General features: G+C 45.0%; 1 protein-coding gene across 1 annotated transcript in view; it reads right to left on the bottom strand.

Annotated features, from left to right (window-relative positions):
- Positions 1-16,262, bottom strand: part of pdzk1ip1 (PDZK1 interacting protein 1) — a 28,285-nt gene extending 12,023 nt beyond the window's left edge. The window contains exon 1 of the mRNA XM_041208760.1: positions 16,185-16,262. Coding sequence (XP_041064694.1) covers positions 16,185-16,251 — 67 coding nt within the window. The 5' untranslated portion in view covers positions 16,252-16,262. The remainder of the gene's footprint in view (positions 1-16,184) is intronic.
- Positions 16,263-23,201: the final 6,939 nt, after the last annotated feature.

The following is a 23,201-nucleotide window of genomic DNA, read 5'->3' on the forward strand; positions in this document are numbered from 1 at the left end:
AATGTCCTTGGAGCTTCATCCACTCCACTGCTGCAACTTTGACAGAAACTCCGCTTATGTGTGCAAGAAGAGTTCCTGCCAAGGTGACAGCAGTGAAGCATGAGAAGCTCCAGCAACATTTCTTGAAATTGGCTCTCATTGTTAGTACTGCAAATTGTGTAGTAGCTTAGGACATATTGCTGTTGCCTCATTGCCTCTGCTTTTGCTATCCTTATTTTGCTGTCTGCTCAGCTGCACATCTCCAAATGGAATCATTTTAAATCCACAACCCACAACTGAGACCCAGATTGACAAAGGAGGATCAGATAGCATGCTTGGATCTTTAGGAAGCTTTTGACCATATATTGCTAATGTTAGGAATTACAGAATAGGGGGTAAAAAAGAATGGATAGATATTTAGCTCAGAAGTGGGAAGCTAGCTACGAGAGCTCTCCAAGCTAGGAGTAATTGATACAGTCATAGAGGTCCATGGCACAGTAAAAGGCCCTTCGGCCCATTAAGTCTGTGCTGGTCAAACAAGTACTTAACTATTCCAACCCCATGTAGGTAGAATATTGCAATGATTGAGCTTGGAATTTGTGCTATTTCAAACTACAATCTCTGTCAGCGTTGCAGTGAACTTTTAAGAAGAGCTATTCTGATTTGTTTCCCCCCACTGAATTTGATTTCCAATCAGAAGAGTGTATCTGAGGTAATAATTTTGTTTGTTCTATCTGACAATACATTCTGAAATACATTTTATGGCAACATTTAAGGGCTGATTCTGAGGTTGGCTAAAAATAGCTCATGTTTCCCAAGTTCTAGCAGAATGGCAGGCTGATTCTGCAAGATTGCAAAGGGTTGGCTGATTTGCATAAATTTAATAAGCTTCTTGCATGGTCTTCTGGGGCATAGGGAGCATTGTGCCAATGAGGCACACAGAACTGGGAGTGCAACAGCTGGGGTCCAATAGCAAGTTTAAAGAGAGACACCCTTTCCTTGGAAGCTTATTTTCTAGACAGCTTGCCCGTAGGAGGTCCCAGGGTTGTTCTTGACTTCAGTAAGTAAAGTCTGGAGGTTTTAGTGGAGCAACTGGCTGTGAGGAAAGTGGCTGTGCTTCGGGAGGAGGGATATTTTCCAGTGGAATCAATGTGTAGTAAGCATAGCGAGCAATGGCCAAGCATGTTCCATCCTCAAAGCTTCGTTTATTGTAACGAATAAAAAGAATGAAGAATGCCGGATAAAAGAATCCCCCAGAAAAGCACCAGTATAGCTGCATTAAGCAAATACCAAGCACTCAGTCCACAATGCCACATCTTCATGGCAGCTGCAATCGCTGGTCCCTGCTCTCTTTTGCAAACCTCAGCCTTCCTCACACTTATACAATTTCAGCAAGAATCATCACCAATTCACGATATGACTCCTAAAACTACTTGCATGCTCTCTGTATTCCGGCTATAAAGAAAAATTCTAAGCGGAGGACTCACCATCCGTGGTCAACTAAAGTTGTTAAGGAAAGCATCAAACTTAAGGAAAAAGCATATAAATGCGTAAAGATGAGTGGCAGTTCAGATGATTGATCAGAATATAAATAATGGCAGAAAATGACTGAAAGGTTAATCAGGAGAAAGAAATTAGAGTATGTGAGGAATCTAGCTAGAAATGTAAAAATGGACAGCAAGAGTTTCTACAAGGAAAAGAGTAAGCACAGTGAGTGTCGGTCCTCTAGAGAGCAAGAATGGGGAGCTAATAGTAGATAATAGGGAAATAGTGGATGAAATGAACAAATATTTTGCTTCTGCCTTCACTATAGGGGATAAAAGAAACATTCCAGTAATAGCTGCAAATCAGGAGGTGAAAGGGAGAGAGAAACTTGGTGAAATTACAATCACTAGGGAAGCAGTACTGAGCAAACTGATGGAGCTGTGGGCTGACAAATCTCCGGATCATGGTGGACTTCATCCTAGGGTCTTAAAAGAGGTTGCTAATGAGGTAATAGGTGTGTTGGTGTTAATTTTCCAAACTTTGCCAGATTCTGGAAAGGCTGCATCAGACTGGAAAGCAGCAAATATAACCCCTCTGTTCAAGAAGGGAGGGAGGCAGAAAACAGGAAACTATAGGCCAGTTAGCTTGACGTCTGTTGTTGGGAAGGTGTTAGAATCGATCATTAAGGAAGTTACAGCTTAGAGAAACTCAAGGTCATCAGGAAGAATCAACATGGTTTTGTGAAAGGGAAATCATATTTAACCAATTTATTGGAGTTCTTCGATGGAGTAATAATTGCTGTGGATAAAAGGGAGCCTGTAGATATACTGGGTGGAATTTTCTATTTATGACATTAAGTGGATGCCCATCCTGCTGGCTGGAATGGCAGGAACTCGCACCTGATTCCGTGCTTGGAGGGTCATTAATAAGCACAGGTGAGTATCAGGCCGAATCACGGGTCGGGAGCTGATTTGCCTGTCTGCCGTCAGCTGGCGGGGTGCCATATTTAAAGGCCAGCCCAACACATAATCTCTCTCTCTCTAGCCCACCTGTCTTGCGGACATGTGCAGAGATGTCTTGTAGCCACAAGAAGGAGGCCGAGAGCCTCAAGAAGAAGGCAGCGCCCCGCTTCACCCACCAGGCCCTCCAGGCTGTGATAAGAGGAGTGCAGGCGCAAAGTCAAGCGCTCTGTCCCAGGGATGCTGCAGGAAGCACAGCAGCCTCACCTATCCGGCCTGGGACGCTGTCGCAGAGCAGGTCAGCACTGCTGGCACCCGCGCCCAAAATGCCATGCAGTGCAGGAAGAGGATGAATGATCTCATCTGATCTGCCAGAGTAAGTTATCCTTCAACATCCTCCATTATCAAACTCTCATCATGGCATCATGCACTCAAACGGCTACTCTCTTCAGGGGTCTCACACAACCAATAGCGGGGGACACATATCAACACTCATTCTCTCATTTCACATCATCACCATCCCTTCTATCACGTTGCTCACGCTCCATCCTCTGGCCCTTCTGGGGAGGGCTCATCACACACAAGGGACATGTATCTCACTCAACGTCTGCTCCACCCCTTCTCATCACATGGTTTTCTTTCTCCTTCATACAGGCCAAGCTGGCACACAACAGGAACGAGAGACCGCAGACTGGGGGAGGGACGACTGACATCATTGCCCTCACTGAGTTTGAGGACGCTGCAGCCGAGCTGGCTGGGGAGGACAGGAGTCACTCAGGAGTGGGGAAGGGGAGATTAGCCTCTCCCAGCAACCTAGTACAGATCACAGCACCATCGCTTCATCAAATCCTGACATTCACAGTGACTCATATGCAGTCTTATATAGCTCATGCTCATTAACTGAAACTCTATTTTCTATTTTCTAGCCCCCAGCCAGTCAAGCACCAGTTCAAGCCCAAGACCACACCTGAAGAGGAAGCTCTGGAAGAACCATCATAGTGCTCTCACACACCCTCCATCAGCTCAGAGACACACATGTTGGTGGGGAACAGCTGTAGATTAGGCTTGGGCTCACTTTCTGGAGAACACCTCACTGACATGTCCCACAGCAGTCGGAGGCAGGGACAGCCCAGCTCTCTGGCAATCGGAGGGCTGCTTGAGACCAGCCACCCACTCAGTCCGATTCAGATGATGAGCCTCTGAAAGCGGCCGCTGGAGATGAAACAAGAGGTGGTAGAACATAAGGCAGATATTTGACAGTCACAGCAGACTAGAGCAAATGATGAAGGAGTCCATCCGCGTTCTGTCTGAAGTTGTGGCTGTGACACGCGAGCGCCTCGCGGTCACCATGGGAAGGTTGGCAACAACTGTAGAGGCCTTGGTCCAGCAGGTTTTGCCAGATTTGCGCTTGGCCCTGTACTCCATGGCCACACACCTTGATGGGTGCCATCAGGTTGTAGGCAACATGGGGATGAGACACCTTGACCTCCCTCAAGGTGCACCATCTCTTGCTGGAGTCAGGGCAGGGCCTTTGGGCACCCAGAGAGAGGATGAGCATCAGACAAAAATCCCAGGGGCCTCCTCTCAGGACACTCCAAGGGTGTGCAGCCGCTCACAGCCCCCTCTGCCTGTGACCCCATCCTCTCCAGCTTCTCAGGCTGCCAAGGGCACCTCTGTCCCTGAGCAGCTGTCCCTTTTCAGGATGTAGCAGTCAGCAGACGGCCTTCACCTCTGCTGAGGATGTCGGGGCTGCATCCAGGTGTAGCCCTAGAGTTAGGAAAGTTAAAAAAAATGACATCACTGTTGGGTCATGGTGTGCTATACATGTAAAGAAATTACACTTTGGCCAGAATCTTTCCGTCTGCGATTTGGGGGCAGGGCCAACTCACTGACGCGAAAATGACGTGGGATGACATTGGGAGGAACCCCCGACATCATCCTGGTCCATTTAAATATTCAGGAAGGTGGGCGGACAGCGAAGTCAGCTGCCACCCACTGACCTGTCAATGGCCAATTGAGGCCATTGCCAGGATAATTAAGCCAATTAAAGACCCTGCCTGTCCAACCTTAAGGCTGGTAGACAGGCCAGGAGCCCCAGCGGGTTTCTGATAATACAAGAAACCTCATCCACTGGCGGGATGAGGTTTCATGTCTGTTTTAAAAAACTTTAATGTGATATTTATTAACATGTCCCATCTCGTGTGACATTGTCACATGAGGGGGACATGTTAATAATTTTTTTATTTTTCTATTTTTTAAGTTTATAACACTTTCCCTGAGGCAGCACTTAGTCTCAGGGGGATGTGTGCTTTGGCGCATGTGCGAAAGAGCGCACTTTTGACAGTTGGGGAATCCCTCACCCCCCCGCACAGGAAGTGCATAGCACTTCCCATCGGGTGGCCCGCCCACTCAAAATGGCGGCGGGGCCTGTTTCGGTGGTGTCGATTGGCTATCCGCCCGCCGCCAAGCCGGAGGGGCCCACCCGCCAATCAAGGGCAAAATTCTGCCCCTTGTGAATAAACTTGATGACTATGTGAATGTTTTCGGCAACTGAAGATGTTGTGATTTTGTTCTTTGGAATTCTCTTATTTCAAGGTTTAGCCATCCTTCCACTCAACGATAGCGTCCCAGTGTGAGATTCTTATTCCTGTGATGTCAAACTCAGTTGAACTAGTCTCTGCACCCTTGTGTGGTGGCAGGGAGATGTGTTTAAATCTTTATTGGAAATGTGTGATCTAAGTGTTCCTAACCCTTCTTCCCCAAGGAACATCACTGAGCGAGGGCAGCACATCAGCATTGATATTCTAGAGGCATTTATGTCTCCTCAGTGATAGTGGCAGAAGAAACGACACGCACAGGAGGAGGAGATCCCGAGGCATGTCTACATCTCAGTCGCAGCAGTGTTTGCATCGTTAGATGGTGGCGAAGGCTTTAAGCCTACTATCGCATCACTCTTGTTCCTCAGTGGACTCTCAGTTTCCAGAGTGAGCTCATTCACAGGGCCCCACGGACCATACAAACATATGAATAAGAAGTAGGAGTGGGCCATTTGGCTCCTCAAGCCTGCTCCGTCATTTAATAAGATCATGGCTGATCTGATAGTAACCTCAAATCTGCATCCAAGCTACCGCCGATAACCTATCACTCCCTTGCTCACTAAGAATCTATCTATCTCTGTCTTAAAAATGTTCAATGACTCTGCTTCCACCGCCTTTTCAGCAAGAGAGTTCCAAAGACTCATGACCCTCAGAGAAAAGATTTCACCTCATCTCTATTTTAAATGGGCAACCCCTTATTTTTAAACAGTGACCCCCTAGTTCTAGATTCTCCCACAAGAGGAGACATTGTCTCCACATCCACTCTGTGAAGACCCCTCAGGATCTTATATGTTTCAATCAAATCGCCTCTTACTCTTCTAAGCTCCAGCGGATACGAGCCTTGCCTATCCAACCTTTCCACCTATTTCAGGTAGTAGTCTGGTAAACCCTCTCTGAACTGTTTCCAACATATTTATGTCCTTCCTTAAATAAGGTGACCAATACTATACACAGTACTTCAGATGTCGTCTCATTAGTGCTCTGTATAATTGAAGCATAACCTCCCTACTTTTGTATTCAATTCCCCTCGCAATAAATGATAACATTCAATTAGCTTTCCTAATTACTTGCTGTACCTGCACATGAGCCTTTTGCGATTCATGCACTCAGGAACCCACATCCCTCTGCATCTCAGAGGTCTGCAATCTCTAACCACTTAGATAATACAGTTCTTATATTCTTCCTACCAAAATGGACAATTTCACATTTTCCCACATTATACTCCATTTGCCAGATCTTTGCCCACATGCTTAACTCATCTATATCTTTTTTGTAGCCTCCTTATGTTCTCTTCACAATTTACTTTCCTACCTGTCTTTGTTTCATCAGCAAAGTTGGCAACCACCCCTTCAATCCCTTCATCCAAGTCATTTATATAAATTATAAACAATTGATCCCTGTGGCACATCACTCGTTACATCTTGTCAACCTGAAAAACTCATTTATGCCTACTCTCTGCTTCCTGTTAGCCAGCCAATCTTCTATCCATGCCAATATCTTACCCCCATAGCATGAGCTTTTATCTTCCGCAATAACCTTTGATGTGACACATTATCAAATGTCTTCTAGAAATCTAAGTACAGTATATCCACCACGTTACTTCCTCAAAGAACTCCAATACGTTGATTAAACATGATTTCCCTTTCGCAAAACCATGTTGACTCTGCCTGATTATCTTGAACTTATCCAAGTGCCCTGCTATAGCTTCTTTAATAATAGCTTCTAACATTTTCCCTACAACAGTTGTTAAGCTAACTGGACTGTAGTTTCCTGTTTTCTGTCTTCCTCCCTTTTTGAATAATGGCCCAGGAATTTATGGCCTCACATGGCATGTCTCTTCCCGGCAGATGCAGCGAGCCATTTAAACCTCCATTTAGTTCAGCTGGACCATAATATCCTGCCAGGCAGGAGAGGCAGAAAATTCTTGTTCATGGAGTTACATTTGCTATCTTCTAATCTAATGGGACCTTCCCCGAATCTAGGGAGTTTCAGGAAATTAAAACCAATGCATCAACTATCTCACAAGCCACTTCTATTAAGACCCTAGGATGAAGTCCATCAGGAGTCGGGCACTTGTCAGTCCACAGCTCCAACAATTTACTCAGTACCGCTTCTCTGGTGATTGTAATTTTCCTGAGTTCCTCCCTACCTTCTATTTCCTGATTTATAGTTGCTTCTGGGATGTTACTTGTATCCTCTATAGTGAAGACTGATGAAAAATACTGGTTCAATTCATCTTGAATTTATCAATTCATCATTTCCATGTTTTCAATGATCAATTCTCGAGATTCACTTTCTATAGGGCTGATGCTCACTTTGTTAACTTGTTTCTTTTTAAAATATTTATAGAAACTCTTACTATCTGTTTTTATATTTATGGCTAGCTTTCTCCTGTACTCTAAGTTTTCCCTCCTTATTAATCTTTTAGTCATCCTTTGCTGTTCCTTACATTCTGTCCAATCTTCTGGCCTTGCACCTATCTTTGCACAATTATATACTTTTTCTTTAAGTTTGATACTATCTTTATCCTTTCCAGTTAATCACGGATGTTGTGTCCATCCCTTGGACTTTTTATTACTCATTGGAATGTGTCTATTTTGTGTATTCTGAAATATCCCCTTAAATGTTTGCCACTGCATCTCTACTGACCTATCCCTTAACCTAATTTGCCAATACACTTTAGCCAGCTCTGCTTTCATGCCCTCATAAATGCCCTTATTTAACTTTAAAAACATAGTCTCAGATTCACTCCTCCCTCCCTCAAACTGAATGTAAAATTCAATCATATTATAGTTGCTTCTACCTAGGGCGCCTTCACTATGAGATCATTAATTAATCCCATCTCGTTGCACAATACCAGGTCTAGTATAGCCTGCTCTCTGGCTGGCTCCAGAACATGTTGTTCTAAGAAACTATCCCAGAAATACTCTATGAGCTCCTCATCTAGGCTACCTTTGCCCATCTGACTTTTCCAGTCTATATGAAGATTAAAATCTCCCAAGATTATTGTGCCTTTCTGACAAGCTCCCATTATTTATTCCTTTATGCTCCACCCTACCATGTGGTTACTATTAGGGGGCCTGTACATGACTCCCACAAGTGACTTCTTGCATTTACCATTTCTCATCTCTACCCAAACTGTTTCCAAATCCCAGTTTCCTGGACTTAGGTCACCGCTCTCTATTGTGCTAATACCATCATTAACTACAGGGACACCCCACCATCTTTTCCTCACTTTCTTTCCTTCTAAATGTCCTATACCCTTTAATATTCAGGTCCCAATCCATGTTCTCTTGCAGCTATGGCTCTGTAATGGCTACCAAATCATGCTTATTTATTTCTATGTGTGCTCTTAGTTCATCAGTTTTGTTTCGAATGCTTTGTGCATTCAGATACAGAGCCTTCAGTTTTATCCTTTTATTGTCTCTATAACCTCTAGTTTCATCTGTTGATTTACTATTAGATTTGTACTCTCTATCCCTTCCTGTCACCGTCTGCTTTTCATTTCCTGTGATAATACCTTTCCCTTTTGCCTTGCCTTTGCTATTTGATTTAGCACATCTTCTCAAATTTGTATCCTTGCCCCCACTGCTTAGTTTAAAACCCTCTCTACTTACCTAGTTAAGCTGCTCGCAAGAACACCAGTCCCAGCACGGTTCAGGTGTGGACCATCCCAATGGTACAGATCCTGCTTTCCCAGTATTGGTGCCAGTGCCCCGTGAACTGGAACCCACTTCTCCCACACTAGTCTTTGAGCCACACATTCATCTCCCTAATCTGATTTGTCCTATGCCAATTTGCAAGTGGCTCAGGTAATAACCTAGAGATTCTTACCTTTAAGGTTCTGCTTCTTAATTTGGTGCCAAGCTCCTCATATTGACTGTGCAGAATCTCCTTTTTTGTTCTGCCTAGGGCATTGGTAACAACATGGACCATGACAACTGGGTCCTCCCCCTCCCACTGCAAATTGCTCTTGAGCCCTGAGCAGATGTCCCGAACCTTAGCACCGAGCAGGCAACACAGCCACCTGGACTCACACTCTTTGCTGCAGAGAAAACTGTTAATCCCTCTGACTATACTGTCCCCTACTACCACTACATACATACCTTGTAACTCCCCCTGCTTGAATGGCTTCCTGTACCACAGTGCCATGGTCAGTTACCTCATCCACCCTGCAGCCCCCACTCTCATCCAAACAAGCTGAAAAAATCTCAAACCTGATGGACAATTGCAAGGGACGAGGCTCCTGCACCCCTGCCCTCTGGGTCCCCTTACCTGCCTCACTTGCAGTCACACCCTCCTGTCCCTGACCACCGATGAAATCAGAAGAGTCTATTCTAAGAGGTGTGACCACCTCCTGGATAAAATGTCCAGGTAACTTTCCCCCTCCCTGATATGCCACAGTGTCTGCAGCTCGGCCTCCAGCTCAATAACTCGGAGCCAAAGTTCCTGCTGCTGCAAACACTTACTGCAGATGTATTTGCCCTGGATCACATCGGTATCCAGAAGCTTCCACATCCTGCAATTACAGCACATCACCTGCCCTGCCATCTCCATTGCTAATTAATTAATTATAATTAATAAAGCCCACACCTCCCAATAGATTTTGGCACTGCCACTAAACTTTCCAATACTGATAAAACAACACAGTGCTTACAATACTAATAAAACTAATAATACCAGTTACTGATTTACCTGCTCCATGTGCTGCACCAAAGTGGAAATCAAATACTGGAGGCTGAAAAAGAGTAGGAGAAAAAAGAACCTCCCCCCGCCCTTCACCGAACTCCCTGCTCAGCACCCTTTACTTCTTGCAGTAAACCTTACCTAAAGCACCTCTTTCCCCCTATGCACCATATTCCCACTTTGAACCAAATTCCCAAATATACTCACTCGCTCTCTGTCTCACTCAGGTTGAAATCTCCCCTCAGTAACTGTGCGCCTCTTACCGACCCAAGCAAAGATCATGGTCTGGTGATTCATGAGGCCAGAACATGCAAGTGTGAATGCAGGACTTGCTCTCACTGCAAGTGGATGGACATCCTCCGAGATAAAATTAAATGGCATTGAGGGCTAGGAGAAATGTGGCCATATGCCCTCACTTTTTTTTAATTCATTCATGTGATGTGGGCATCACTGGCTAGGCCAGCATTTATTGCCCATCCCTAATTGCCCTTGTTCAAGGGGCATTTAAGAGTCAACCACATTGCTGTGGGTCTGGAGTCACATGTAGGCCAGACCAGGTAAGGACAGCAGATTCCTTCCCTAAGGTATTAGGGAACCAGATGGGGTTTTATAACAATCGGCAATGGTTTCATGGTCATCATCAGACTTTTAATTCCAGATTTTTTATTGAATTCTAATTTCACCATTTGCCATAGTGGGATTCGAACTGGGTCCCCAGAGCATCACCTTGGGTATCTGGAATACTAGCCCAGTGACAATACCACTATGCCATCACCTGCCCCTTACTCTTCCTGGAACCTGACAGCAATTAATGTATCACAGGCACGTCTTCCTTCCTCCACGGCATGATTGCGCTTATACTGACCCTCAGCTGCCTCCCGAGGTTCATGGGCCTCTGGATCTTCAGCCTCTGATGAGCTCTCATCCTCCTCTATTTTATTCTCTGGCAGGGGGTCACCTCTTTGCATTATCAGATTGTGAACTGCGCAACACACTGCGATGATGGGAAACTGTGTCGGGAGTGAGCCACCTGAGCAGTCCAAGCATCTGAAGCGCATCTTCAGAAACCCTATGGTCTGCTCTATAAGGGAGTGTGTAGAGCTGTGAGTAGTGTTGTACCTCTCCTCAGAACGACTCAGAGGGCAACGCACTGATGTCACTTGCCAGCATTTCAGTGGGTACCCCTTATCCCCAAGCAGCCAACCCTACAGATGTAATGGCCTCTTGAAAATCTCAGGCACCTGGGAGTGACTCAGGATGTAAGAGACAGAGTACCATACACAAACGTGCAGTATGTGCTCCCGGTGATCACACACCAGTTGTACATTGATGGAATGATAGCCCTTGCAAATAAACATTAGGGGCTGTGCCACGGAACCCGTATAGCCACATGTGTGCAGTCTATTGCACCCTACATCTTGGGAAGCCTGAGATGGCAGCAAAGCCAGTTAATCTCGCAGCCTGGCTATCTTCATCCAGAGCAAACCTGACATAATGATGGGCCTTCCTGTAAAGGGCATCTGTGACCTCCTTTATGCACCGATGTTTTGCGGACTGTGAGATGTCATACAGATCCCCTGTTGATCCTTGGAAAGAACCAGAGGCCAAGAAATTGTGTGCTGCGGTCACCTTCAGAGCCACTGGCAGGGGATACCCTCCAACTTCGCGTGGCATCAGGTCTTCATGAAGAATGTGGTATGTGTGATGTACCAGAGCTTGGGACAAGCACAGACGTGTATGGCATTGCCTCTCACTCATTTGTAAATAGGAGACGATAAATCCTGGGTCTGGCAAGTCACCCCTGTTGTCTGGGTCTCTCCTCCTGACCCTCCTGTTTATGCTCTGGCTCTGCTTACCATGTCCCTCCTGATGGAGCTGCATGTGGAGTCGTCTCTCCCTCCTTTGCCTCCTCCATTGCATTCAGACCCTGACAAAGGCAGTATTGAGTTCTGGACCCATATCTGCTTTTGCCTTCTTTCTGAAAGGAAACATTGAAGACATTAATGAGTCAACGGGCAAGAAAGTGAAGCTCAGAAGGTGAAACATTTAGAAACTGTAAGGGTCCATAGTTTTTCCTGACCTACTTGCATGGTGGCTATGCCGCCTTGTCCCTGAGACACGAGCAGACACAACAAGGTGACCAAGATGGCATCTCAGATATATAACATCTTGAACCCTGCGTGGGATGCTAAAGTTTAATTGAGATGAATGACTCAACCTAGCTCTGTGCTCCAATCTCAGATGTGGCATATTAATGGCCAATCAATTTTTAAAATTCATTTACGAGATGTGGGCTTCACTGGCTAGGCCAGCATTTAGTCCCCATCCCTAATTGCTCTTGAGAAGGTGGTGGTGAGCTGCCTTCTTGAACCGCTGCAGTCCCTGTGGTGCAGGTACACCCACAGTGCTGTTATGGAGGGAGTTCAAGGATTTTGACACAGCGACAGTGAAGGAATGGCGATATATTTCCAAGTCAGGATGGTGAGTGACTTGGAGGGGAACTTTCAGGGGATGGTGTTCCCATGTGTCTGCTGTGAGTGGATGCACTTTGGCCCATTAGGAGTGTCAATTCTGGTGAACACGTGACAGGCCTTCATTGATGAACTGCCATATATGATACAGCTGTGCCTCCTTCACTATTGCCTTCTTTCCCAAATTCTACATTCCTATGTGTTACTCTTGAGATGCAGCGACTGTGATGTGAAGCCATTGAGTTCTGTACAGCTCTTTAACAGTACAAATGAAGCCATTGGCTTTCATTGGTTTTCATTGCAAGGTCTTCCTCCTTTCTTTCTAAGCAGACTCCTGTTCACTCCTGTGGCAACAAGAAAGGCACCATCATGTTCACCCTTCCCCCTCACTGCCATTCCACAGCCTTCTCTCCCTGTCGCTCCCCTTGTGTTCATCAATCCCACCCTTGCCCACCCTGGTTGAAGTGCTGGTTTCAAAAGTGGAGGCCTGCATGAGTACTACAGCACAGTGATGTTCTTCAGGACAGAGGCAAAGAGCAGGAGCAGTCCAACCCTACAGCCCCAGCAGTGTGGCGTCATCACAACAAGACCAGTGCAGCGCTATGGTAGGTAAGCTATGTATGTTCCACTCACCTCAAAGTTACCAGTGAACTGAGATCCAACTTGTGCATGCCACCCCTTTTCAAATGGGTTTGAGGCAGATGTAATTTCCCACTGGCAAGATTGGAAGGCGTAACAAGATGTTGACGAGCAGCTGTTTTAATCAGCATTCATGAGATGTTAATGATTATAAATGGCGTTCACACCACTAAATGGTGGGATAACTGACACACCTTGAACAACCTTCGGGAGAATTGCAAGCTGTTTTTATGCTGGCGGCTTTCCGACTTTTTGCCTGCTGCTGGATTCTCTGCTCCCACCCGCCATGAAACCCACTGTGGGCAGGATGGGAAAATTCCAGCCACTGTACTTGGATTTGCAGAAGGCATTTGATAAGGTGCCACATCAAAGATTAGTGCAGAAAATAAAAGCTCATGGTGTAGGGGGTGACATATTAGCGTGGATAGAAGACTGGCTGGCTGGCAGAAAACAGAGTGTGCATAAATGGGTCTTTTTCTGATTGGCAGGATGTGACAAGTGGAGTCCCCTGGGGACTGTGCTGGAACCTCAACTTTTTACAATTTATATCAATTACTTAGAAGAGGGGAGTGAAGGCATGATAGCTAAATTTGTAGATGACACAACTATAGATAGGAAAGTACGTTGTGAAGGGGACATGAGGTTGCAGGCAGAGATAAATAGGTTGATTGACAACAATCTGGCAAATGGCGTATAATGTGGGAAAATGTGAAGTTATTCACTTTGGAAGGAAGGATAAAAAAAACAGAGTATTACTTTAACATAGAATGGTTGCAGAATGCCGAGGTGCAGAGGGATCTAGGTGTTCTAGTGCATGAGTCACAAAGTGTTGGTATGAAGGTACAGCAATGAATTAAGAAGGCTAATGGAACACTATCCTTTATTACGAGAGGAATTGAACTTAAAAGTAAGGATGCTATGCTTCAGTTATACAGGGCATTGAAGAGACCACAAATTGAATGGAAAAACTCAGCAGGTCTGGCAGCATTGGCGGAGAAGAAAAGAATTGACGTTTCGAGTCCTCATGACCCTTCGACAGAACTTGAGTTTGAGTCCAAGAAAGAGTTGAAGTTTAAGTTGCTTTAAGGTGTGTGTGTGGGGGGGGGGGGGGGTGCGGAGAGAGAGAGAGAGAGAAGTGGAGGGGGTTGGTGTGGTTGTAGGGACAAACAAGCAGTGATAGAAGCAGATCATCAAAAGATGTCAACAACAATAGAACAAAAGAACACATAGGTGTTAAAGTTGGTGATATTATCTAAACGAATGTGCTAATTAAGAATGGATGGTAGGGCACTCAAGGTATAGCTCTAGTGGGCGTTTTTTTTTATAATGGAAATAGGTGGGAAAAGGAAAATCTTTATAATTTATTGGAAAAAAAAGGGAAGGGGGAAACAGAAAGGGGGTGGGGATGGGGGAGGGAGTTCACAACCTAAAGTTGTTGAATTCAATATTCAGTCCGGAAGGCTGTAAAGTGCCTAGTCGGAAGATGAGGTGTTGTTCCTCCAGTTTGCGTTGGGCTTCACTGGAACAATGCAGCAAGCCAAGGACAGACACATGGGCAAGAGAGCAGGGTGGAGTGTTAAAATGGCAAGCGACAGGGAGGTTTGGGTCATTCTTGCGGACAGACCGCAGGTGTTCTGCAAAGTAGTCGCCCAGTTTACGTTTGGTCTCTCCAATGTAGAGGAGACCACATTGGGAGCAACGAATGCAGTAGACTAAGTTGGGGGAAATGCAAGTGAAATGCTGCTTCACTTGAAAGGAGTGTTTGGGCCCTTGGACGGTGAGGAGAGAGGAAGTGAAGGGGCATGTGTTGCATCTTTTGCGTGGAATGGGGTGGTGCCATAGGAGGGGGTTGAGGAGTAGGGGGTAATGGAGGAGTGGACCAGGGTGTCCCGGAGGGAGCGATCCCTACGGAATGCCGATAGGGGGGGTGAAGGGAAGATGTGTTTGGTGGTGGCATCATGCTGGAGTTGGCGGAAATGGCGGAGGATGATCCTTTGAATGCGGAGGCTGGTGGGGTGATAAGTGAGGACAAGGGGGACCCTATCATGTTTCTGGGAGGGAGGAGAAAGCGTGAGGGCGGATGCGCGGCAGATGGTCCGGACACGGTTGAGGGCCCTGTCAACGACAGTTTGTGTTAGGTTCAAAGCTTTTAACTCAAAAGGTCAGGTGGCAGCATCAAAAAATGATGCAGCGGGAGGTAAACACTAAAACACGGATTTTAAGGAAAACGCCAACAAACAATAGGAAAATACAATAATTATAATACATAACATTGTTTGTCTAACGGCAAACCATGAAAATAAAGAAACCTAAGTGGCCGAGAGCTTTGATGAAGCGGCTTGCAGGCCTTATTGTACCTCACTCACTGAGGTAGTCAGCGAAACGAGCTTTGGAACAAGAGTTGCATAGTTGTGCCATTTCACCGTTTCCTCCGGATTACTGATGCCAACACCCACAGAAAGCGCCGGCTCAAACGATTCCCCCTCCCCCGAACCAGACCTTTAGCAGCAAGTGCGCCTCGGGCTACCATCCCAATAAAGTATGAGGATTACATTAGTTCAATAATTCTAAAGGAAATAGATTTTGAGATTGAAACAGCAGGGGATTGGGCGACCGAGCACCGATAAGGATTGACGCGTGGTTTGCTTATACTGAAATCCCTGAAGTTTCCGGAAACATTATGTTTATTATACGCTTGTAATGTTCGAGGAGAAGAGTGGCCGATAGATATTTGGTCCTCGTTGCGTTTGGATAGCTGTAAGGAGCCGACAACTGTTGGATTGTGTGGCCTGTGTCCCTTTGCAATTGTGGATTCTGAAGCGCCAACTGGCGAGGGATCCGGAATACCTTCACTGGAGAACTGAACAACACTGAGGCTTACATTGTTAACTGTACAGCCCTTTCACCCTACGATCACATTTTGCTCAGTCCTAAGCCCATACCCCCCTTATTGAAATCTCCGGTCACGGTAAAGGTAGTTTGTTTTAAAGATACCTACGGGGCAAAACGTTGAACTACAAAAATCCGAAATCACATTCCGATGTGCTTCTAATGCCATGAAATTGACTTAACTTGAGGAAAAGTAATGAAATCGATCCTAAAATAACACGGAGCCTGTTTCAGATCTTTGAATTATGCAATAGTTACTGTTCTCTGGAGGCCTTCTAAACCACCTTAGAGATCAATACTTGCCAAACACTCTGTTTTTACTAAATATTATAAACTACTAGGGAGCAATGTGCACAATGGAGCTGTTCATTGTTAAAATGTTTACCACTACGGGTCTCTTGAGGTTTAACTCAGTTTTAATTCGATTCGCGTAATGCGATCCTCGTATTTACATTTTAAATAAAAATCTGTTCACCTACCATTCTGGGTATTTACAGAGACCAATGCGATAAAAACACAACACAGCTGAAGACCTGTGCGAAACATTATGGATTGCGAACGGATTCCCCAAGCTCTGAATTAAACCTCTCGGTGCAGAGTTACAGATTGGCTGAGATTTGACATTCCTGAGGATCTACATTTTGTGTGCTTGCTCACCACGCCTCTTCTACCTGACATTTACGGTGACCTCACCTTGATCTACAGTCTAGCCTAATTGCAAGAGTCCTTTTTTTTATATAGAAAATGACTAGAGCCAGAAAATGGAGGAATTTTAATATAAAGTTAAAACAAGAATTTTTAAACTGACACACTGGGAACAGGAAGGTAGTGGTACTCAGAGAAGTTGGGTGTGATAGAAATGTGGGACTTCATTTGACACCACTTTTATTCTCGCACAAAACTGAGGCAATGTTCTGCCATGGTCAATCAGGCTCATGCCAATTATTTTGCAAGGTAAGTTACCGGCTCCTCAAGGACTGCTGCTTGTTCTTGACGGGGACAGAGCGAATGCAGAATACGGGCGTGGATAAAATTGTGCAATGCTGTTTATGGGAAGACCCCAGTACTTAGCCCCGATGCATTTGAGGTGCTGCTGCAGGTGCAGTGCAGAAGAATGGACCTCCCATTCCTTAAAGCAGGGATGAAAGCTGATTGGGTGGGGGCTATGGAATGAGTCAATGTAGTTTTTCAAATCGATCGTACACAAGCAAACGTGGAACAAGTTTGTTGTTATCAGGAGGTGTGACAACGTATGCATGCTTATTCTTCTCTGCCAAAGAAGTTGATCACAGTCTTTGATCCACACCCTCTGGAAGATAACACGCAGAGACAATTTAACTCCAGCAATAAAACATGAAGGCTGCAATAGCCATGAGGCACAGCAAATTAAACTTTCAGAATACTGCAAGCAGAAATAGCATGACAGCTCACTTGGAAAGCTTTGGCCCCAGAAGAGAGTTGGCCTGCATAAAGGTGTGCTGTTTAGGGTACACAGATTACTATAACTTCCTACACTTGTAATAAAGGAATAGCAATGGTGGGAATTGATGAGCCATTTGAAGTGTGCACCTGAATTGGATGAAGTAACAGACTTTGTGCAACAACTAAACAATAATTTGTTGGAATGTCTATGTTGAACAAATATTTGTCTCCCTACACATGGCATTAAGAGATTGTAAAGTTAGGTTGAACCAAATGGATGTCTGCATTACAGTTCAACACTAAGCACATGAAAACACAAGTGACACTTGCAGTGGAAACCTCATTTACAAAAGCCATAGGCACATCTCTTCCAAATGTTTCCACTGAGGCTATGAAGCTTATTCACAGAATCACAGTGCAGAAAAGGCCCTTCAGCCCATCGAGTCTGCACCGACATGTGAGAAACACCTGACCTACATACCAAATCCCATTTACCAGCACTTGGCCCATAGCAATGAATGTTATGATGTGCCAAGTGCTTATCCAGGTACTTTTTTAAGGATGTGAGGCAACCCGCCTCCTCCACCCTCCCAGGCAGTGCATTCCAGACCATCACCACCCTCTGGGTAAAAAGGTTTTTCCTCACATCCCCCCTAAACCTCCTGCCCCTCACCTTGAACTTATGATTGACCCTTCAACAAAAGGGAACAGCTGCTCCCTATCCACCCTGTCCATGCCCCTCATAATCTTGTCCACCTCAATCAGGTTGCCCCTCAGTCTTCTCTGCTCCAACAAAAACAACCCAAGTCTATCCAACCTCTCTTCATAACTTAAATGTTTCATCCCAGGCCACACACTGGTGAATCTCCTCTGCACCTCCCTCCAGTGGAATCACATCCTTCCTTTAATGTGGCGACCAGAACTGCACACAGTACTCCAGCTGTGGCCTCAGCAAGGTTCTATACAACTCCAACATGACCTCCCTACTTTTGTAATCTATGCCTCGATTGATAAAGGCAAGTGTCCTATATGTCTTTTTCATCACTCTACTAACATGTCCCTCTGCCTTCAGAGATCTGTGGACACACACGCCAAGGTCCCTTTGTTCCTCAGAACTTCCTAGTGCCATGCCGTTCGTTGAATACTTCCTTGTCAAATTACTCCTTCCAAAGTGTATCACCTCACACTTTTCAGGGTTAAATTCCATCTGCCACTTATCTGCCCATTTGACCATCTCGTCTGTATCTTCCTGTAGCCCAAGACACTCAAGCTCACTGTTAACCACCCGGCCAAGCGTTGTGTCATCTGCAAATTTACTAATCCTAACCCCCACATAAGTAATAGGGGACCGAGCACAGATCCCTGTGGTACACCACTGGACACTGGCTTCCAGTCACTAAAGCATCCTTCTGTCATCACCCTCTGCCTCTTACAACTAAGCCAATTTTGAATCCAGCTTATCAAATTACCCTGTATTCCATGTGCATTTGCCTTCTTTATAAGTCTCCCATGTGAGACCTTGTCAAAGGCTTTGCTGAAATCCATATAAACAACATCAACTGCACTACCCTCATCTACACACCTGGTCACCTCCTCAAAAAATTCAATCAAATTTGTTAGGCATGACCTCCCTCTGACAAAGCCATGCTGACTATCCCTGATCAAACCTTGCCTCTCCAAGTGGAGATAGATTCTTTCCTTCAGAACTTTCTCCAATCGTTTCCCTACCACTGACTTGAGACTCACTGACCTGTAGTTCCCTGGCTTATCTCTACAACCCTTCTTAAATAGTGGAACCACATTAGCTGTTCTCCAGTCCTCTGGCACCTCCCCGTGGCCAGAGAGGAATAAAAAGTTTGGATCAGAGGCCTTGCGATCTCCTCCCTTGCCTCCCTCAGCAGTCTGCAACACAAATAATCGGAACCGGAGATTTGTCCACTTGTAAGCCTGCCAACACCTCCAATACCTTCTCACTCCAGATATCAATTTGCTTAAGAACCTCGCAGTCTCTCTCCCCAAGTTCGATACCTTCATCCTCATTCTCTTGGGTGAAGATGGATGTGAAGTAATCATTCAACACTCTAGCGATGTCCTCTGGTTCCACCCATAGATTGCCCCCTTGGTCCCTTATGGACCCTACTCTTTCCCTGGTTATCCTCTTCTCATTGATATACTTATAGAATATCTTGGGGTTTTCCCTACTTTTACCAGATAGAGTGTTCTCATATCCCCTCTTTGCTCTCCGAATTGCTTTCTTAAGCTCCACCCTGCACTGTCTGTACTCCACTAATGCCTCTGCTGATTTGCTTCCCTTGTACCTGCTAAAAGCCTCTCTTTTCCTTTTCATCGTAACCTGAATATCTCTGGTCATCCATGGTTCTCTGGGCTTGTTACTCCTTCCTATCACCCTAGATGGAACATATTGAGCCTGTACCCTCCCCATTTCCTTTTTGAACATACCCCATTGTTCCTCTGTAGATTTCCCCACAAGTATCTGTTCCCAGTCTACCTTAGCCAGGTCCTGCCTTATTTTAGTAAAATCCACTCTCCCCCAATCCAAAACTTTTTTTGCAACTTGTCGATTTCTTTGTCCATAACAAGCTTAAACTGTACCATGTTGTGGTCGCTATCACTAAAATGCTCGCCCACCACCACCTCAGCCACCTGTCTGGCTTCATTCCCCAGAATTAGGTCTAGCACTGTGTGGTCCCTTGTTGGACCCTCTACATATTGACCTAAAAAGTTCTCTTGTACACATTTCAAGGAATCCACTCCATCCAAGCTCTTAACATTATGTCTAACACAATTAATGTTGGGAAAGTTGAAATCACCTAATATAATTACCCTATTGTTATTGTGTTTATACACCTCCACAAATGGTGCACATATTTGCTCCTCAATTTCCTGCTGACTATCTGGGGGTCTATAATAAACACCTAACAATGTGGCTGCCCCTTTATTATTCCTAAGCTCCACCCACAAAGCTTCATTCGATGCCCCCTCAAAGATTTCATCTCTCCTTACTACAGTAACTGACTCCTTAACTAATAATGCAACACCTCCTCCTCTTTTACCCCCTCTCCTGTATTGCCTGAAGATTCTATATCCCGGAATATTGAGCTGCCAATCCTGCCCTTCCCTCAACCACAATTTAGTGATGGCTACTATTCCACGTGTCGATCCTCACCCTTAACTCATCCAATTTACCTGTAATACTCCTGGAATTAAAGTACAGGCCATCCAGCCTTGCCTTACTCCCTTGAAGCTTATTGCAGCTGTGCTCCCTCTGACTTGATTGTTTCACTGTATTATATGTCCCTATTCTGCTAACATTCTGTGTCCCCTCCCCCTGCTGAATTAGTTTAATCTCCTCCCAACAGCACTAGTAAACCCGCCCACAAGGATGTTAGTCACGTTCTAGTTCAGATGTAGACCGTCCCGCTTGTACAGGTCCCACCTTCCCCACAAACGGCCCCAGTGATCCAGGAATCTAAAACCCTCCCTCCTGTACCAACTCTTAAGCTACATATTCATCTGCGCTGTTCTCCTATTTCTGAGCTCGCTAGCACGTGGCACTGGGAGTAATCCAGAGATTACAACTCGCGAGGTCTTGCTTTTTAGTCTACTGCCTAACTCCCTGAATTCTTGATGCAAGACCTCATCCCTCTTTCTACCTATATACCAACATGTACCATGACCTCCGCCTTATCACCCTCCCCCTGCAGCATGCCCTGTAGCCATTCAGTGACATCCCGGACCCTGGCACCAGGGAGGCAACATACCATCCTGGAGTCACGTTTTGTGGCCACAGCCACAAAACAGTGCCTATCTGTTATCGATCCAAATTAGACGAGTAAATTGTGGCCAGCTTCAGTTTCCTTGGAGAAGAGTTAGTGGCAACTGTGAAGGAGGTATTTTGAAAACAGGCAATGGAAATCATAAGGAGATTCCTTCAAGGTGCTGTTATAATCAACAAGTGTTCCAATCACTAATATAGATGTAAGCACACAAACCCTGAATCTATTGAGATGATCTGTAACAGTTTTAAAACTAAGCACAACATGAAATAATCCTCTAGAGCTTTAATATGCCTTGTGCCTTGTTAGCATGAATCCTGCTTCCAATTTTCCCCTTGATTCCTGAGCACTTTTTGGGGCAGCTGCGTGTATTATCCCAGTGCATGGAATAGGGTAGTTACTTTACAGTTGTGATTTGAAATTTTGCTCTTTGGATCATTAAATGCACTGTTTAATTTTCAACTTTCACATGTGCATTTGACAGAGTGAAGCATTAAACCTTAACTAAGACAGCACATTATACATCAGCCATTAATGCGATGAGGTTAGCAATTTTGGAAGATGAGCATTTAACCATATACTTAAATTGTCTCAGTTGTTAAAGGGGAATATCACTATGGAGTAGCAGTGTTTTTGATGAATGACACTCAACAGCAACAACAAGTTGCATTTATTAGAATACCTTTACCATAAACAACTACAGAGGCATGTGTTAAATAAAGGCTGTGTTAAAGAGAGAGATTTGCAGAGGTGACAAAAAGCTTGGTCAAAAATGTGGGCTTAAAGGAGAGTCTTGGATGAGGAGATGGATGTAGAGAGGTGGAATAGTTTAGCGAGGGGATTCCAGAGGAGTGGAACTAGGTGGCTGAAAGCACAGCTGTCAATGGTAGAACAGGTGTGGGATGCGCAACGAGCCACAATCAGAAGAATGGAAACTTGGGGGGAGAGTGGGGTTGTAGGTTTCGTATGGAAGAGATTATTAAGATATGGAGGGCAAGACCACAGAAGAATTTAAACACTGAAGTACAAACTTGAAATTTGAACCAATATAGGTCAGTGAGGATGTGAGTGGTGGTAGAGGGAAATCAAAGCCTGTACAAGTTCATATAAAAAATGGGACAGTCTGCTCCTAATAGGATTGTTTGGGTCATAAAATCGTAAAGAAATAGGAGCATATTTAGGCCATTCAGTCCATCAAGCCTGCTCCACCATTCAATAAGAAAACAGCTCTTCTGATTGTGGCCTTAACTCCACTTTCTTGCTGCCCCCCCACCCCCCCATAACACTTGACTCTCTTGTCAATCAAAAATCTGTCCAACTCAGCCTTGAAGATATTCAATGATCCACCCTCCACTGCTTTCTGGGGAAGAGAATTCCAAAGCCTAACTACCCTCTAGGAGTAAAACTCCTCCTCATCTCAGGTAAATGGGAGTCACCTTAGTTTTAATCTGTGCCCCCTAGTTCTAGACTCCCCCACGAGGGGAAACACCCCTCAGCATCTACCCTGTCAAGGCTCCTCAGAATCTTATATGTTTCAATAAGATCACCTCTCATTCATCTAAACTCCAGTGAGTATAGGCCCAACCTGCTCAACCCTTCCTCATAAGTCAACCCCTTAATCCCAGGAATCACCCGAGTGAACATCCACCAAACTGCTTCCAATGCAATAATATCCCTCCTTAAGTAAGGAAACCAAAACTGTACATGTACTTCAGATGCAGTCTCACTAAGGCCTTGTACAGCTGTGGCAAGACTGCCCTACTTTTATATTCCATTCCCCTTGCAACAAAGGCCAACATTCCAATTGCCTTTCTAGTTACATGCTGTTCTTGCATGCTAGCTGTTCGTGATTCATGTACCAGGGCACCCAGATCCCTCAGTATCATAGTGTTATGCTGTCTCTATCCATTTAAATAATATTTTGCTTTTCTATTCTTCCTGTCAAAGAAGATCAACTCACATTTTCCGACATTAAACTCCATCTGCCAGATTTTTGCCCACTCACTTAACCTATTTATATCCCTTTGCAGACACTTCACTACTTGCTATCCTACCTATGTTTGTGCCTTTAGCAAATTAGCTACCATGCACTCTGTGCCTGCATCCAAGTCATAAATATAGATTGTAAATAGTTGAGGCCTCAGCGCTGCTATCTGTGACACTCCACTAGTTACAGTTTGCCAACCCAAAAACAACGAAGTTATCCCTACTGTCTGCTTCTTGTTAGCTAACCAATAGGAATATAGGAGCAGGAGTAGACAATTTGGCCCCTGGAGC

This window comes from Carcharodon carcharias, chromosome 16, assembly GCF_017639515.1.
Source record: "Carcharodon carcharias isolate sCarCar2 chromosome 16, sCarCar2.pri, whole genome shotgun sequence".
Classification (NCBI taxonomy): Eukaryota; Metazoa; Chordata; class Chondrichthyes; order Lamniformes; family Lamnidae; genus Carcharodon; species Carcharodon carcharias.